At 50.4% G+C, this 18,331-nt stretch overlaps 3 protein-coding genes across 10 annotated transcripts in view; 1 reads left to right on the top strand and 2 right to left on the bottom strand.

Moving 5' to 3' along the window:
* Window positions 1-18,331, bottom strand: part of LOC114802910 (delta(14)-sterol reductase-like) — a 212,756-nt gene that overhangs the window by 36,556 nt on the left and 157,869 nt on the right. The gene's annotated exons all lie outside the window — the stretch shown is intronic.
* The window catches only part of enah (ENAH actin regulator), a 59,716-nt gene that overhangs the window by 23,858 nt on the left and 17,527 nt on the right, over window positions 1-18,331 (bottom strand). For 7 of the 8 annotated variants that reach the window (XM_029002049.1, XM_029002048.1, XM_029002046.1 and 4 more), the window contains exons 2-3: window positions 9,509-9,674; window positions 4,470-4,647 (exon numbers count right to left, since the gene is read on the bottom strand). In XM_029002049.1, the coding sequence (XP_028857882.1) occupies window positions 4,470-4,647; window positions 9,509-9,674 (344 nt within the window). Of the gene's footprint in view, window positions 1-542; window positions 780-4,469; window positions 4,648-9,508; window positions 9,675-18,331 lie in introns of those variants that run through there. The other variant, XM_029002050.1, reaches the window with a different exon arrangement.
* Window positions 1,458-18,331, top strand: part of srp9 (signal recognition particle 9) — a 38,205-nt gene continuing 21,331 nt past the window's right edge. The window contains exon 1 of the mRNA XM_029002074.1: window positions 1,458-1,470. The gene's annotated coding sequence lies outside the window, so the exon portion shown is untranslated. The remainder of the gene's footprint in view (window positions 1,471-18,331) is intronic.

Genomic DNA, 18,331 nt, shown 5'->3' with positions numbered 1-18,331 from the left:
AGGAACAGAGCTCCTAACAGTGTGCGTTGTTGGGACAGGAGGCGAAGGTAAACATCTTATTTTGGGGTAGGGGCACGTGTGGACCAGCTCACGATGGAGGCATGCGTGGAGGCCAGCAGCACACCTGACATCTACCCACTTCATCCTGGAACCCAGGTCGGCGAGGCTCCCATCACATGAAACAATTAAAGTGATGGGACTGTCATTGTGAGACACTGCAGCGCAGCACATGGTGACACGGTGAAACGTGTCCTCTGTATTTAACCGTCACCCTTGGTGAGCAGTGGGCACCATGACAGGCGCCCGGTGAGCAGCGTGTGGGGACGGGACCTTCATCAAGGGGACCTCAGTGGCACCTTGGCGGATCGGGATTCGAACCCGCAACCTAACAGCACACACACACACACACACACACACCAGATACTGTAACACAGACCCATTGAGGGTCTAACCCTCAATGTCCTGATGGTGCGATGTCCTACCACGGAGAGGAAACGCGAGACATGAGATTTAATATAAAACCTCCCACCGCCGCCACTCACTGCGCAGGACGATCCGGGCGCGGCTGGTCTTCTGCTGTGGGAGGAGACTCGCTCTGGGAGTCGGCATGGCGGACGGATGGACGCCCCGGGGCCTGTCTGTGAGGTACGGGGAAAGACGAGCCGAGCTCCGGTAGGACAACGTCGGGGACCGCCGGTCTCTCCAGAGAGACGCTCCACGGCGGGGAAGGACGGTTCCTCTGAGGAGCCCGGGAGGCTCCGCCGCGGTTTAATAACACGGTGACCTCATCAATTTAAAAAAAAAAAAAAAAATAGAAAAATATAAAAGTAGGCGGGACTTCCGACCTGCATAGTTTCAGCGCCTCAAAATGAACCGCTGACGCAACCCCGGTCACGCGGCGGCTGGCACGAGTCGAGACAAACAGACCCAAATACGCCGCCTCTCCTGCCGGTTTCCAGGGGAACTCGGAGCCTCTCGGGGGCGTGGCCAGGGCGAGAGGAGGTTTTGGGGTGCCTGCGAGAGCGGACCAACCGACAGCCACCTTTGTCCGGACGCAGATGATCTCATGTCGTCTCGCATGTCAGGCCACCTCTCCACCCTGTCAACAGCCCGTCGGGGAACCGTATTTATACCCGCGAAGGTGCCGGATCAAATCGGCGCCGGGCTTCAGCGGGACTGGGGTGTCTGCAGGGGACGGTCGGCCGTGTGTGTCCAGCTGCTCGTGTGATGTGTCCTTCACGCGAATGACAGTTGGTCACTCGGGCAGGTCTGAAATGCCGCGGATAGTTGCCGGACGAGGTCTCCACGCCGCCCCGTCTCCACCCCGGCCTCGCTCTATTTCGGGAGGTGACTCCAGACAGCGCGGCTGCAGATTTGGGGCGATGGGGGTCCACCTGGAAACAGAACCTGGCCCGAGGAACGAGGTTCTCACGTTCGTCAGCGTTACCAAAGCGCCGACGGGAGCAATAGGTGAATTCAGCCGACCCGACATACCGACCCAACCTTCACGGAGGACGTTCAAACATCACCCAGAGTTCACTAAGCCTGAACACACTACACTACACTTTACTGGACAAAGCGACTTACAAGAGGACACCAGCAATTCTCATTCGGTTTCCATGTCTGGTAGTAGCCTGGCGGGTAACACACTCGCCTACGAACCAGAAGACCCAGGTTCAAACCCCACTTACTACCATCGTGTCCCTGAGCAGGACACTTAACCCTGAGTGTCTCCAGGGGGGGACTGTCCCTGTAACTACTGACTGTAATGTGGTAGTAGCCTAGTGGGGTAACACACTCGCCTACGAACCAGAAGACCCAGGATCAAACCCCACTTACTACCATCGTGTCCCTGAGCAGGACACTTAACCCTGAGTGTCTCCAGGGGGGGACTGTCCCTGTAACTACTGACTGTAAGTCGCTCTGGATAAGGGGGCGTCTGGTAAATAGATTGTGAGTTACAAAACTAAGAGCCCTGATAAGGCCGAACTAGTCAGGAATCAGGGCTCTGAGGTTTTGTAAACTCAAAATCTAAAGAAACCGAACGAGATTTGCTGGTGTCGTCCTCCTGTAAGTCGCTTTGGATAAAAGCGTCTGCAAAATAAAGTAAAAGAACATGCTGGGGAATTGTTAAGTGCTAGACTAATTTAATATTTATTTATATTGTGTGTGTGTGTGTGTGTGTGTTAGACACATTTGAAATGCTTTTTAAACAAGTGACTTTTCGCACCTATTTACTTTCCTGTACATTTCATACATTCATTCACATGATTTGTGGCTCTTCTGTCACATCCGGCCAGGTGCAGTTTGGCCGGTTCACATGCAGAAGTCGCCTAGCGGGTAAGACACTCGTCCACGATGTCTCCTGGGGGACTGTCCCCTGTCCTTAAGGACTGTAAGGCGCTCGTGAAAAGGGGTGTCTGGTAAATGCTGTAGTTTTGTTTGATTTAGTGCAATTTTATTTGTATTTATTTTATGCAAATCTGACTTTATTCAGACCAAGACTATTATTATATTTCCTTCAATATCGTGTATCGTGCTCGGATATTATCATCAGGAGTCACAAGGACGAACTCACTAGTGACCGGGGTCATTTAAAAAAAAAAAAAAAAATCATATAAATAAAAGCTCCCAGCACGGTTCCCCAGCACCGACCGGTCATGTAACCCCCACCAAGAAGCACTTTATTACGTGCAAAGATAATAATAATATTTTTCAGGTCATGAGAAAACTACTACGAGCACCGTTACATTCCCTATATCAGTGCTAAAATTAGTCAGTAACGAAGCCATTTAAACTAGTTTTTTTTTCTCATCTTCCCAACAGTCACTGTGAAAGAAGGGAGGAAGGGAATATCTAAAAAGGTGTAGCACACACCAATAATCCAGATTAAAACGTGAAAGTGGTAATAATGTTGACATATAGAGACGTCTCTCTCTCCAACTCTAAACTCCTACAGGTAACAGTCAGATAGAGAACAATTACTCGAACCGTTTAACGTTAAGTAAATTCGACTTTTTCCTCAACTTTTTCTTACGTTAACAGAATTGGGGCAGTGGTGGCCTAGCGGTTAAGGAAGCGCCCCCGTAATCAGAAGGTTGCCGGTTCGAATCCCGCCGGTCATGGTACCCACTGCTCACTTAGGGTGATGGTTAAATACAGAGGACACGTTTCACTGTGAGCACTGTGCTGTGCGGCTGTGTATCACTTGTGACAATCACGTCACTTTATCAGAATTGTACGACTTGTTTTCACTGCTTTGTGTACACACACACACACACACACAGCTGTGTGGAAATATACGACACTGCGGCGGATTACGCAGCAACAGCTGTATTTAGCAGCACGGACATCAACACGCGTCCCCAGTAAACACGGCAGCGAAAATACCGGCCAATCCCGGCAGCCTCCGCAGCAGCCGGTCACGAGGGCGGCGGCTCTCCTGTTGTGGTCATGTGTCACGAGGCCATCTAGCCGGGCGAGATGACCAGATGCAGGCTTCTACCAAAACACACCCAACAGGGGGTGGAAAAGAGACCACCACCAGCACCCCGAAGCCCGGCGAGAGCCTCGGATCACGCGGCCCGGCCAGGAACCGGAACGGCGCTGGTTCCGGCTGGGCCGCGTTCCAGCGGCGTAATGAAACGGGGGTAGAGCGCGAGGGAGGCGGGGAGAACTTCTCGCCCATTAAAGGCAGTTTGGAGGTAGCACGGCTCTCGGGGAACTGTGAAAATCTCCACGTCGCTGGAGTGAGCTTAATTAGCACCACTTTGCATAATTAAGAGAGTTGCTATTGACTAATTAATAAGATGCCATTAAGGCAGCGGGGGCCACTGCCCCCCCCGCAGGGGCCGAGGAAGCCCGGCGGGCAGGACAGGTCACCGCCGATGGACTCGAACCTGATATTTCAGGCGCGGCCCAGTATTTAACAGGGCAGAAGGGACAATTAATATTCATAAATATACAGGTGCTCTGCTGAACAGCACCAACAGGAGAATTATGAAATGGTTTAAGACGCCATTAAAAGATGCTTCCATATTCCACACACGTTCGTAAAGGAACTCCCGGGAAGATCACCGTGCAGATTTAAAAGCATGATAATGTGTTCTATAGCACAGCGAGAGACCACTTCCTGCTCCTTTCATCCATTTTTAGCTCCGCCAGTCGGAAATAAACCGCGATTCGGATGCCGCAGGAAGCAGTCAATAGCTGTGAGGGGTCATGGTGGCCAAAAGCAGGAAAAACAAAAGCTGATCTGCTCCTAATTGTGTGTGTGTGTGTGTGTGTGTGGGTACTGCGGGTCTAGTGTGGGCAACACCAGTAACGTACCACAATTTACACACTTTACACAAATTACCGCGCCGCACCAGCAAAAAGCACGGCCTCCGACTCGCCATACGGCAAAAGACGCCTCAGCCCCCGATGAATCCCGGCCTCTAGCTCAGTTCGGATCGGTGCAAAAGGCTCACCTGCGTCCTGAGAGTTCAGCACCTCCAGGGCGTGCATCATGGCACTGGCGAATACGTTGGCGTCCTCCTTGCTGCCAAAGTTAAGGCCGTACACCTGACGAGCGTCACGCCACTGGTGGAAGGTCTGTGTGGCCTGGTTGTACTTAAGCCCCTTGGGAATGGCACAGTTTATCACCACCTAAAAAAAAAAAAAGGAGAGAAAACAAAACAAATTTGCAAATCATTAAACATTCCATAGGAAGTCTTGTCTGGCGTTGCCAGATTGGGCGGTTTCAGATCAGTTTAGCACGGCGTTCACACCACATGCATTACAAGCCTGACGCGTTACCCTGAGTGTGATGCAGGTTCACAGTAGTGTAATAGTGTAGTGGCTTTAAATAAAGTATTTCAGAAAAAAAATTAATTAACCATAAGGTCGTTTTGGCGCACACACCAAGAATGACCCACCATATTGTGGTGAGGAATGGATCTCAAATCCAAATCCAGGCCTCATTTTCAGTTCTCGCAGGTAATTACTGACTGATTTGTTTACATGGCAGCTGTGGCCTAGTGGTTAAGGAAGCGGCCCCGTAATCAGAAGGTTGCAGGTTCGAATCCTGATCCGCCAAGGTGCCACTGGGGTCCCCTTGATGAAGGTCCCGTCCCCACACGCTGCTCCCCGGGCGCCAGTCATGGTGCCCACTGCTCACCGAGGGTGATGGGTTAAATACAGAGGACACGTTTCGCCGTGTCACCGTGTGCTGTGCTGCAGTGTCTCTGAACCACCAACTCCTGTACAAAGATTATTTTCATCACCGCGCCCAGTCCGTTTTAACTCTGCGAATGCAAAATTGAGGAAAGCAACAAATTAAATTAAATTCCCGCCGCGTCATTCCCTCCCTCGTCTGACTGGGTCTCATCACGCAGCCACGACTCAGGCGCAACTCCGACACTAATTCCACTATCGGCGTGCGTCTAATTATTCCAACCACCGGCGGCTTTTCATTGCCTCACCTTACAGCTATTTCTGTCCCTACGGAACTGGACCCTTCACTCGGGTACGGATGGAAAGGACCTTTCTACTCAAATGTCACCAAGTGACTTGAGTGCACAACTTCTCAGGTCTGCCAGACAGCAGATAAAATCTAAGAAAATAAACAAGTTTATTGTAAAAAAATTTAGAAAAAGGACTGCCAGGCTGTGCAGCGCCATCTACAGGAGTGGAGGTCGTAGTCGCACGCCGATTCTCACCAAACGCTTTAAAAGTCCTCGTCTCATTTACATTTACATTTACAGCATTTATCAGACGCCCTTATCCAGAGCGACTTACAATCAGTAGTTACAGGGACAGTCCCCCTGGAGCAACTTAGGGTTAAGTGTCTTGCTCAGGGACACAATGGTAGTAAGCAGGATTCGAACCCGGGTCTTCTGGTTCATAGGCGAGTGTTTAACCCACTAGGCTACTACCACCCTATGTCTCGTGTACGAGCGGTTACCCGGGCGTGGCACAAGTGAGCTGCTGTAAGCATAATAAAAAGAGAGCATGATGGGAACCCCAGCAGCGGCGTGAGGTTCTCTCTCTCTCTCTCTCCCTTCTTCACTGGAGTTTCCTCGACTACACACCGACCCAAACCCGGTACAACCTGAAGCCACGAACGGCAGGAAAAAAAACGCCTGGTTCCAACCGGCACTACTTTTTAACAAGAATTTTTATGCCGCCGCCAGAAACACGTCATTATGACTTAATCGATGCAATATAGTCCACGTCTGCACCGTGATGCATTTACGGCATTTACCAGATGCCCTTATCCAGAGCGACTTACAGTCAGAAGTTACAGAGACAGTCCCCCCTGGAGACACTCAGGGTTAAGTGTCTTGCTCAGGGACACAATGGTAGTAAGTGGGGTTTGAACCTGGGTCTTCTGGTTCACAGGCGAGTGTGTTAGCCCGCTAGGCCACTACCACCCATGATGCATTGATTATACGATTAATCTAAACACCCCTAATCCTAACCGGTGTGTAAAGGAGATCTCATCCCGGAGAGACCCTGACTCCAGAACTCTTGTGGTTCATACTTACTCACAGACTCGCCCCCCTCATCACACACACAGAATCAGTCCTCCATCTGCCCAGCGTTAATGGGACATTACACGAGATTTCCGCCTCAACGTCCCCTACGTCGGCGGAGATAATCGGAGATGTTGTCTGGGCCACACCCCCCCCCCACCTGTAGTCTGGCCATGGCGGCCTCGTAAATCCGAAAATCCGGCCGGTGGGTGTACAGATACACCCACCGGCATGGAGAGGAAATTGAATTTTGTGTACAACAAACGAGGGGGAAAAAAATAAAATGTTCATTGATATGCTTATTTATAGAACGGTTAAGTCAGATTTACGCGGTGGCCATAAAGTGCATTTTGACGTCTCCTTACTGGAGTTGAGGGACCATGCTTAATTAGACTGATGTTTTACACACACACACACACACACCACCGTGAAGGCAACGTGGGACATCGTGGATGTTTTGTGCTTGTGTTTGAACAGCGAGGCAACAAGCAATAAATATCCATTCAAATTGAGAAAAAGTCGATGTCAATAAAACGCGTCATTATTTCCCTGACTATCGTGAGGTTGTACTTGATAAAAAGTTCTATTCAGAATACACCAGAATGGTGCACATTATAGACGCCGACATAACGAATGCTCATTACTGTGGCTAATTAGACGAGAGATGTGAAACATCTCAATACAATTACTTACTCAGACAGAACGTACAACGTCCAGACTAAATTAAAGGACACGTCAATCATAATTCTGATAAAGACAACAAAACCTCTCTTTCTATTTTCATTGCTACTACTATAAAATACCGTTCATGTATTTGAATGAATAATAATTATTACATTTCATTGTTATTATATATAAATTGTACCACAGGGTGGAAACACGCTCGCCTATGAACCAGAAGACCCAGGTTCAAACCCCACTTACTACCATCGTGTCCCTGAGCAAGACACTTAACCCTGAGTGTCTCCAGGGGGGGACTGTCCCTGTAACTTCTGATTGTAAGACGCTCTGGATAAGGGCATCTGGTTAATGCCGTAAATGTAACATACTATATAAAGAAAAGACGTAGGGTCGAGTGGTGTCCTAGCGGTTAAGGAAGTGGCCCCGTAATCAGAAGGTTGCTGGTTCGAATCCCGACCCGCCGAGGTGCCAGAAGGGAACAAAGCACCGTCCCCACACACTGCTCCCCGGGGCACCTGTCATGGTGCCCACTGCTCACTCGGGGTGATGGGTTAAATGCAGAGGGCAAGTTCCACTGTGTGCGCCGTGTGCTGTGCTGCTGTGTATCACATGTGACAATCACTTCACTTTAAAAAGAAAAGACGGTTATAATGCTGTGATTTTCCATGCGAGAACTGGAAGACTATTCCTGCCTGCGGTGCAGAGACGAACCGGGCGGCCGGGTGCGATCGCTGATGCAGCGCATGCCACCGCTCACAGGCGCTGATTAAAAGTGCTGCGGTGCTCGGATTTCGCGGCGTCACTTCATCACCCGACACTCCCCTCCAACCCCCCCCCGCGACCCGAGGCCGACTCCCACACTCCTCCCGCGGCAGCAGCCGTTTACTCGTTACGACGGAATAAAAAGGCCGAGCGTGCATTTCCACACGAGCGTGCAAGTCAGTACTTTCTGGCAGCCGCCGTCCTCCCGGGGGACGAGGTGTCCCTGCGGCTGCATTAGATGTGATGAGCGCTCGGTGACCGTCAATTCAGCCCTGCCGCCTCCGCCAAAATTAATAAGCAGCGGGCGATCTGGAGGCCGCGGCCCCGCGATCAATACCGATCGGCGTGGCCGGGAGAGGTCAGCGGGGTCGAGGGCCCCGGCTCACTACCTCCACCGCGTCAACGTATCGGCACGCGATCCCGACCGGAACGTGGCGGTGCTGGACTACTTCATACACGCCATAGTCTGTGTGAATTATGGGCTATAAAAGTCTTTTTTTCCCCTCCCTCTTAGCTTGTAAAGCACCGCAACATCGCTGCCAGCGCAGTTTAATTTTATTGGAAAATCTGGCCCGATTTCAGCCAAGTCGTAACACCGGGTCATTTTAGGTCACTTTGGTTTATCATATATACATACATACATACATATATACAGTGTGTGTGTGTGTGTGTGTGTGTATATATATATATATATGTGTGTGTGTGTGTGTATGTATATATATATATATATATGTGTGTGTGTGTGTGTGTGTGTGTGTGTATATATATATATACACACACACACACACACACACACACACACACACACACACACACACACACACACACACACACACACACACACACAAACACACTTCTGTGTCTGCTGAGCGTCGGCCCTGTGGCGAGGGTTCGCTTTGGGGACAAAGCCGAATTTACAGTGCAAGCCAAGCCCGCCTGGCAGAGCATACAGGTCACATCTAAATCAGCCTGTACGGAGGACAGGGTCACAAATGGCCACGTACAGTCATGATGCAATTTAGGCAATTTTGTCATTTTTTTTAACATTTTTATAAAAGGTAGCTTTTACCTTATCTGCTTAAAGAGAAAAAAACATCCGCTGCCGTGCTAAAGGAAGATACCGTGTCCGTGGACCAAATTACGATCGAATAACCGTAATATCCTGGGTGCATAAAACAATGGGCCCGGCAGAGTTGGTCCGCGACAATAAAGAGAAGAGAACATGTTCCGCGCGGCTCCAGAAGTGTCACAGAGAGGCGCAGCTGAACGGAACCAAGCGCAAAAACGAGATGGTGTTCCTTCGCCTTGAAAAGATGAACACAGATGAGATGTAATAATTTCACACATTTCAACCGCTGCTGGTCCCTAAAAGCCCATCTGGCCTCAAATAACAAAGCTGGTTCGATTCCAATTTTCCACTTTTATGAGATGTGGAGACACAAAAACTATAAATATGCATACAGGCTCCTCCCTTTTTTATACATTTATACACAATCATTAAAATGAATCTTCTGGGTGTCAGAAAGGCGTGGGTGGGGGTGGACACTCACCTGGTGGTCTTGGATTTTGCGTCCCACCACCCGGAAGGCGTTGTTGCCCGTGTGGTGGTAGATGTGGACCCTGCTGAAGCCCGTGGAGCCTCCGGCCGGAACCCACTTCTTGTTGGCGTCGTCGTACACCATGACGGCGGCACGTGCCTGACAGATACTCTGCTCGCTGCGGAGATGAAGCAGAAAAAAAAAAAACGTGAGTGAGGAGGAGAGGAGGACGCTAGGGCCACGTGAAAAAGGGAAACTTCCCAAAAATAGTCATAATTAACATATAATTAACATATTATTTAATCTACCTTTCAGGATTAAATAATGAGGAGGAGACCTTTTTTACTAAAATCTTTGGATGAACGGTTACTGGTGCATTAAGTGAATTATGTAAGAGGACAGATCGAAGGTCCCATGATGCACGGCGGGCCGCAGTTGCCGCGTCCAGTTGCTCGGATCAACAGGACCCCCTTTGTTCGCCCGGCGCGTTCGGAGCAGCTCACGTTGCGGCCGCCGACCAGCGAAGAGCCCGACCTGAGCGGAGGTGAATTATTTAGAGTCCCGCAGCCTCCCACTAGGACGTGGACAGGAGAGACTCCCCGTCCCGAGTCTCGTCCTTGCCGTTAAACTCCCGCTGACAGCCAGGGGAGGGGGGAAATGTATTAAAAAGAAAAACACATTTCTCCGATGCAGCACTCAAACATTTATGGCCCGGACTTCAGATTGACCCATTCGGTATTCAGACCGCAAATTTCCACTTTAAGCCGCGAATCACCAGCACACTCCTCTCTCAGCAACAAGATCAAAAACGTACGTACTTTTAATTCGAAGTGACGGTGAAAGTGAAGTGATAGTCATTGTGAAGCACAGCACACGGTGAAATGTGTTCTAGCCCCAGATGCTGAGATCATCCTCTGTATTTAACCATCACCCTTGGAGAGCTGTGGGCAGCCATGACACCCAGGGAGCAGCGTGTGGGGACATTTACAGCATTTACCCGACGTCCTTATCCAGAGCGACTTACAGTCAGTAGTGACAGGGACCTCCCCCCCCCCGGAGAGACTCAGGGTTAAGTGTCTTGCTCAGGGATACGATGACAGTAAGTGGGATTTGAACCTGGGTCTCCTGGTTCATAGGAGAGCGTGTTACCCACTAGGCCCCTCCCACCTTCATGATGTCACAATGTTGAGGATTCGTATCATTATTTACATTTAAAGCATTTACCAGACACCCATATCCAGGGACAGTCCCCCCTCTGGAGACACTCAGGGTTAAGTGTCTTGCTCAGGGACACAATGGTAGTAATTGGGGTTTGAACCTGGGTCTTCTGGTTCATGGGCGAGTGTTACACACTAGGCCACTACCACCCTGTGGGATGGCGCACAGCTAGGCCACCACTGCCCCTATTAAACCTTCCCAGAAGAATCGTTGTCAGGTTCTGGGGCTACAGGCAGATCATCCTCACCACATCCAGGCTGATTTAACAGGACCGGCCGGTGAAAACAATCCTGCGGTTTAATTAACGAGAAGGAACCCCGAACATCCACACAGACCACCACCGTCTGGAAGTCCATGGACGGGACTGGGGGGGGTCAGGGAGCTGGGACTAAAATGGAAGAGGAAGTTGCATCCTTTTTTAGACCGCCAGTAAATGGAAGGGAACGCCGGGGCACTGGAGACGGCGTGGAATGGAACGTCTCCGACTCTCCACCATTTCTATAAAAAGGACCCACCAAACAACATCCCATAAGCGGCAACTACTCGCTACACCATTCCATGCTGTAAATTTTACCCCACGATGGTTGGAGGCCATGAAACAGACCGCGCTAATAATGACAACCGAAAATAAAAATACGATTTTAGAATTTTCTAATACATTATCATTGCCTGGATGTTTCCAAACGTTCTCCGCAATCCGGGGGAGATTAGCGCAGGACGTTGAAGTAACGTTAGTCATAATGTACAAATACAGATGCAGCAAATACTAATAATAATGGCGCTAGGTGGGATATACAGGGTGGACCATTTATATGGATACCCATTAAAATGAGAATGGTTGGTGACATTGAACACATTTTATAAGTAATACCTCATGAAAGAATAAAGTTACATTCAAACCACACCATTGTTTTTCTTGTGAAATTACCAAAAAAATTGATGTGTGACATGACCCTCTTTTTTTTTTTTTTTTTTTTTTTTTTTTTTCAATAGGAAAAGTTGGACCAAAGATGGCCGACTTCAAAATGGCCACTATGGTCACCACCCATCTTGAAAAGTTTGCCCCCTCACAAACAGGACATTAATATCACCAACCATTCCCATTTTATTAAGGTGTATCCATATAAATGACCCACCCTGTAGTCAGTTTATATGACTATTTTTCGCTTGTCGTATCGCCAAGCTGAAAGCCTCAGACAGGCCGCTCGCAGACTGCTTTACTAATGACGGAAAGCAGAGGGTTCGAGAGCTGGAGACCATGACACGAGACGAGAAAGAACGGCAACAGCCGCTTCTGAGGACCACGGAGAGAACTTCTCCCCTTCTCCGTCTGAAGGGGGCTATTTTAGGCACACACTGCTGCCGCTTTCCGACAGAGGAAAGGAAATCGCTGTACGTGTCAAAAGTAGCCCTCCCCCCATCGCCTGAGTAAAAACAGGCTGCTTTTATCCCACAATCTACATAACCTGGCAGGCGGGAGCCACCGTCCACCAACCACAATGTTTGGTACAGACAAAGTCATGTTGGTGTTTTTTTTCCAGAAAAAATTAAATGGATCTTCAGAGTCTCGCGGGGGGGGGGGAGCCATGATGGTCGGTGGAGATAACATTTTAGGGGCGGGAAACTCTCTGGGCGGAAAAAAAAAAACACGAGGAACGGGAGGTAACCTTTCCCCCTTATGACGTCATAAGGGGACAAATTCCAGATCAGACCGCCTGAGCTGCCATCTTTACACCCATCACCACTTCTAGCCACTGCAGGACCATAAACGGGCTCGGGGAACTCGTATTAATGTGAAATAATCTCACAGTGACGCTAGGTGCAAACGTCCCGACATTCAGAGATAAAACAAGCAGCAGCACTAAGTACCGGACCGTCATGGTGCAGAGGGTCTGACGATGACAAGCATCTCACATCTTTAGGAGGCCAAAAGTGAGAGGTCGAGGAACGTGTAGTTGAAGCGGGAGAGAGAGAGACCTTCGCCAGAAGTTCAGAGATGGCATGTCAGACCAGGCCAGTTTCATGAAAACAATGTCTCGTGGTCCAAATAAAACACAGGGGTCTGTTTCGGTTTTGGCGCCTGGAGGGAACGTAAACCAACAAACCATCAGTTCAAAACCGCGAGAGGCATTTGGTGAAACAGTCCATTGCAAGAAGCATAATGGAGCCGGCAGCACTCTCACCCCTTGCTGAACAGATAACCCAGTATGGCCAATCAGACTGCTGATGATGTCACCGCGGTGATTCCGAGGACAGACCGGACACTGGGATGACCAAGAATTCGACACGCACGTGCAACACATCGCGCAACCAGCTGTGAAAATCCCAGATTGACCTGAATGTCAGAACGTTTCTCTCGGAAACGTGTGGAGAAAGAAATCTGCAGGCTGGTAAAATTTACAATTAGTCCTTTTCAGCCAGCGTTCTGTTTGGATGAGAGCACCGTGTGACCATGTGACCATGAAGCGAAATCCTCGGGTCTGAAAAGCAGGGCCCAGGAGAACACTTCCAGTCAGAAATAATTAATACGAGTCCTCTCGCTCTCTCTCTCTCTCTCACACAGACCCTCACGCAGCAGGAATCTGCTGAGATGCTGAAGAATGGGAGGAATGGGGGAGGCATTTTATCCCTTCATTAAAGTTAATGTCTCAATACCAAAATACAGCTTCAAAGCCGAAGCGGCGCTGACGTCAGACGCCGGAGGAGCGCTCTGGGGGGGGAGAGAGCGGGAGGAGAAGCCAAGGAGATCGCTTACACAACTCGGCTCCCGCAGGATCTGAACGGAGGACGGAGCGGATTTCACCGCCAGGACCGCTGCTCCGCACCGGAAAACAAAAACCGCTGAACCCAGTTCTCCCACACGCAGCATCTGTGGCATTGATGCGAGCGCGAGGCGGCGTTTCGTTCAGCAGCGCAACGCCACGCCGGAGACGGATGGCGGGCGGGACCAGCCATCTGTGGCACTTCGTCTTTTCATTCAAATCGCAGTTAATGAAGTAAAACGTGTAACAGACCAGCGTGGATTCTGCACTGCTCACTACGAGTCTAAATACGTCTCACTTAAGCGTTTAGGAAAGCCATTCGGTTTAAATTGGTGAAGGTAGACTAGGTCTAATCGGTTAGCAGCCTTGACATTTGACCTTAAGCCAGTTGAACCCTGGAGGCGTCGTCGGAAAGAACGTCGCGGGTTACCTTGATCAAAAGGTCGATCCATTACCAGATATATAAAGGTCCCCTGTTATGAAGTTTTTTAGGCTTTTATGTTGGTCCCCGAATTCTGTATCTGACGTCTCTTGGTGCAGAATTCCAGCCACTTTGGTCCAGTCCCACAGTGAGATTTCCCAGGACGCGCCGTTTCACCGTCTGTAGCTTTAAATGCTAATGAGGAGGAGGGCGGCCTGTAGAAGCTGAGCGGCATCAACACAGTCGTGTTGATGTTTTTCCAAAAAAAATAAAATGAACCCGCTGGTTCTTCAGAGTCTCGCATGACTGAACTAAAATACATTTGTGCTCATTTTTACATCACCAATCAGCGAGTACCTGCAATGCTTCGCACGTTTGGAAGATATGACTGCCCCTCTTTCCCCCTTATGATGTCATAAGGGGACAAATTCCAGATCCGACCGCCTGAGCTGCCACCTTTACACCCATCACCACTTCTAGCCACTGCAGGACCATAGACGGGCTCGGGGAACTCGTACTAATGTGAAATAATCTCACAGAGTCACATTTTCATGTCAGGGAACCTTTAACGTAGATCTTACCTCACGGTAAAAGTAAAAATATAAATAAATAAAAAATTGAATATAGTTTCATTGAGTTCTTCTACGAGAACCACCATTTCAATGCACCACAACGTTCTTTACTAAAGTGGCCATTTGAATCGTGTTTGCAATTGAATTCCCATTTAGACCTTTAGACAGCGAGAACCAAATTAATCTCCCACCACGGTATGCAGAGAACCAAGAAAAGTGCTGAGGCAAATGCCCTTCCAGCTGATTACGTTTCCCTCACTCGAAACACTCCACAACGCCGACCGCTTGGAGATCCTGTGGCTTCTCATTTTCCAGAAAGGACAAGAAAAACCCAGAGCCTCTAATTATTTTTGCATGTGGTGGTTACAGGGCTGCTGAGCAGGATTTTTTGGCAGATTATCATGTGTGAGGAGACTCAGGAGGCATTGCAGACCTTGGCCAAAACACGCTTTGATCTTTAGCAACATTGGACTAAAAAAGAACAAATAAACCATAAGAAGATCCAAACTCTGAGTGTTCCACACAGAAAATGAACACAGTTAGTCACAAAATATCTGGACGAATCAGGGAGGTGCTCACATCAGCACCACACAGAGGTTCAACACTAGGGTACAGACACGAATCAGACGGCCGAAACATCTTGTGGAGAAGGAAAGGAAATCCCTTTGGACCTTGAGGGAGTAACAGGGTGCAGAAGAAGGTTCTTCGTGTCATGTAAGAACAGAAAATCAGCTTCACCACCACAAAGGCTGAACGCTTGCTCGGTAATGAAAGCCTGATTTGGGTAGTCAGCACTCGAGTCACCAAAGTGACATGTTCACCAAACATCTGGAGAGCATTAGATGGTGGGTTCTAAACCATGTAGCTCAGTTAGCTGCTGCATCGGAGCCAGGACATGAGATGGCATGCAAAGTTGCCCCTGAACCCCTCATAGCAGGTAGACGCATTCCAGCAAATGTAGGACTTATGCGGACCCATGCTGGACCAAGACAAAACCCACAGGCTCTCCTTTAGGCACCATCGTTCAGTAACAGCAAGATCAGAGGAGACCCACAGCTCCACACGTCATTAATTACACACCCTCGGTGATGGTGATTAACGCGCTTGGCCTTGGATCTGAAGGACAAGGAGCTACACATCAGGTCTCTGGGGCATGAGCTGTAAGTAAAAGTCGGGCAGAAGGCAGGAGGAGGTTCCCCGCAAGCCCCCCGAGGTCTCCAGGCCGCTGAGCGAGTTCTCTGGCATCCTCGTTCCTGCCATAGAAGCGGGTGAGGCACGAGGAAGCCCACCTGGGCTATTTAAAAGCCCCGTTGGACGAACAGCGCTGAGACTACGAGAAGGGCGACAATGGCAGAGCTCACGGCAGCACCGCGTTACGAGCAGTCCCGAATTCACGCGACGTTTCGACTACAAGACAATCACTTGGTTTTCATGGCGTGCAAACCCCGCCTCCAATTAAAAGGACTTTGCAGATGTTGGTCTTCTGCCCAGATGCCATACAGTCAGTAGTTACAGGGACAGTCCTGCTCAGGGACACGACGGTAGTAAGCGGGGTTCGAACCCGGGTCCTGGGCAACTACCAGCCTTGTTACAAGAACTGCTCCAGTTTTCCAGTCCCAGGTCCTCGTCGGCCCGTTCTTTTTATAGGCTGAGGAATTACAGCCGTCGCCGTAGCAACGCTGGGTAGCGTGGGCAGGTTTTGGTGCGTGTCACTACCATCCATCCCGCCGCCCTCCACAGAGCGCAGGAGCTACTCCGCGGTCCCTCGCCGCGCCACCTCCGCGAAGATACGTAAAGAGGCGCTCCGCCCGCCGTTCATTCATGCCCCGCTTCGCGGGACGACAAAGAGGCGAGGACAGAAGGGGACAAACACACTTGGACCTAAAACTAATAGCTTTTCTAATCACGACGAGAGCCGCAATTTAATATGATGGAGAAAGCGGCGCAATTAAAAACATGGAAGCCCCGGGGCTTTTATCAGATTAACGATAATAAAAAACCCCACGAGTCCTGCTTGATGATCAGAGGAGGACGTGACCCTCGAGAGACCCTCTCGGCGTGGCGCGGACTCTTCGCTCTGCTGTCGACAGACGGGGAAAAGGAAGACGAACTCGAACGATGTTTTTATAAGGGAAGATTGAGAATGGGAGGAGCCTGTAGGCATGATTGACAGCCCTCACACGCCCTCACTTCTTCATTCTGGACCTTTTTTTAAGTGAAGTGATTGTCACATGTGATACACAGCAGCACAGCACATGGTGCACACAGTGAAATTTGTCCTCTGCATTTAACCATCACCCTGAGTGAGCAGTGGGCACCATGACAGGCGCCCAGGGAGCAGTGTGTGGGGACGGTGCTTTGCTCAGTGGCACCTGAGTGGCACCTTGGCAGATCGGGATTCGAACCGGCAACCTCCTGATTATGGGGCCGCTTCCTTAACCGCTAGGCCACCACTGAATCCCTGAGCGTCAACACGTCAGTGGGCGTTGCAAATGTGGGACCACGCCCACTACATGCACAGACATACGGAGTGACCAACGTGTGAAGCGTTCCAATGGGTGGATGTGACATCAGTGAATACGGCCCCATGCACCACATCTTCCGCAGCTCCAGAAATACGCCCCCCACTGACGGGAGCCGGGAGGTTCATGTAAAGCCTGAGGTGGATCCAGAGGTACTTCACTTCTTCCTGGCTGCAATTAGCGGGACCTTTAAAGTGACGTGATTGTCACTGTGAGACACCGCAGCACAGCACACGGTGACACGGTGAAACGTGTCCTCTGCATTTAACCGTCACCCTTGGTGAGCAGTGGGCACCATGACAGGCGCCCGGGGAGCAGTGTCTGCGGCCGGGACCTTCATCAAGGGGACCTCAGTGGCACCTTGGCGGACCGGGACTGGAACCGGCAACCTTCTGATTTCGGGGCCACTTCCTGCTAGGCCACCGCCGCCCCGCTAGTCTGCAGTAATAACTGCCAACAGTGAAGCTGTTCAAAGCAACATGAACTTTCCCACAGATCTTCTCTCCGCACAAAAGACCTCCTTGTCCAGAGGTCCGAACGAGTTGGTCTGGAAGACGAGGCGATCTGAAATTGACCGACCTCACGTTCATTCACAGTCAGCTGGGAGATGGACTTGGTGGTTCTCACACCGAGACGACCACAACTCTCACACACACGCTGAATTTGGTGGCCAGCTTTGAGTGACATGGGCTCGACGTGCTTGTGCTCCAGGGAAGTTCTGACAGGGTCACGGCCCCCGGCCCCACATTCCGGGCCCCCGGTGTTAAGAGCGGCAGTTAAATCGCGAGGCGCCGGGCGACATTTGGAGAAACAGCCTTCGCGGAGTCTGTTTACAGAGCAAACATTGTTCCGGAACGTCAGCGCGCTCCTTTTCCCCCCCCCCATCGCCGGCCCGCCAACCAGCATTCCGAAAGTCTACACCGCCAATTCCACACGGAACGCCGAGAGAAGGAACGAGAACGCAACGCGCGTTCCCTCATTCGGCCCCAGAAAGCCCGGGCCAAGCAACCTTGGAGAAGGTGAAGGGCACAGAAGATCCCACGTCGTCAGAGGAGAACCACGAAGATCTCGCCAACGTAAACAAAGACGACCAGCTGGACTGGTTGGTGGAGTGTGAGAGAAGGCTGAACAAAAGACCTTCTCACCAGACGTTAGTATTACAAAGAACTTCCGTTTTACCTCCAAGAAGAACGGACTCTTCCTCCACACACACACACACACACACACACTTCTCGTTCATGTCAGCCTAGCAACACGGGATGGCGGGAAAACCGGGGGACACGACTCCGGCAGGGTGGAGACGGGGGACACTTCTCTCCACAGACACCGTCCCCTGCAGC

The sequence above is a fragment of the Denticeps clupeoides genome, chromosome 14 (assembly GCF_900700375.1).
Source record: "Denticeps clupeoides chromosome 14, fDenClu1.1, whole genome shotgun sequence".
Classification (NCBI taxonomy): Eukaryota; Metazoa; Chordata; class Actinopteri; order Clupeiformes; family Denticipitidae; genus Denticeps; species Denticeps clupeoides.
The sequence above is the reverse complement of the archived record's forward strand: the minus strand, read 5'-3'. Positions and strand labels throughout refer to the sequence as shown.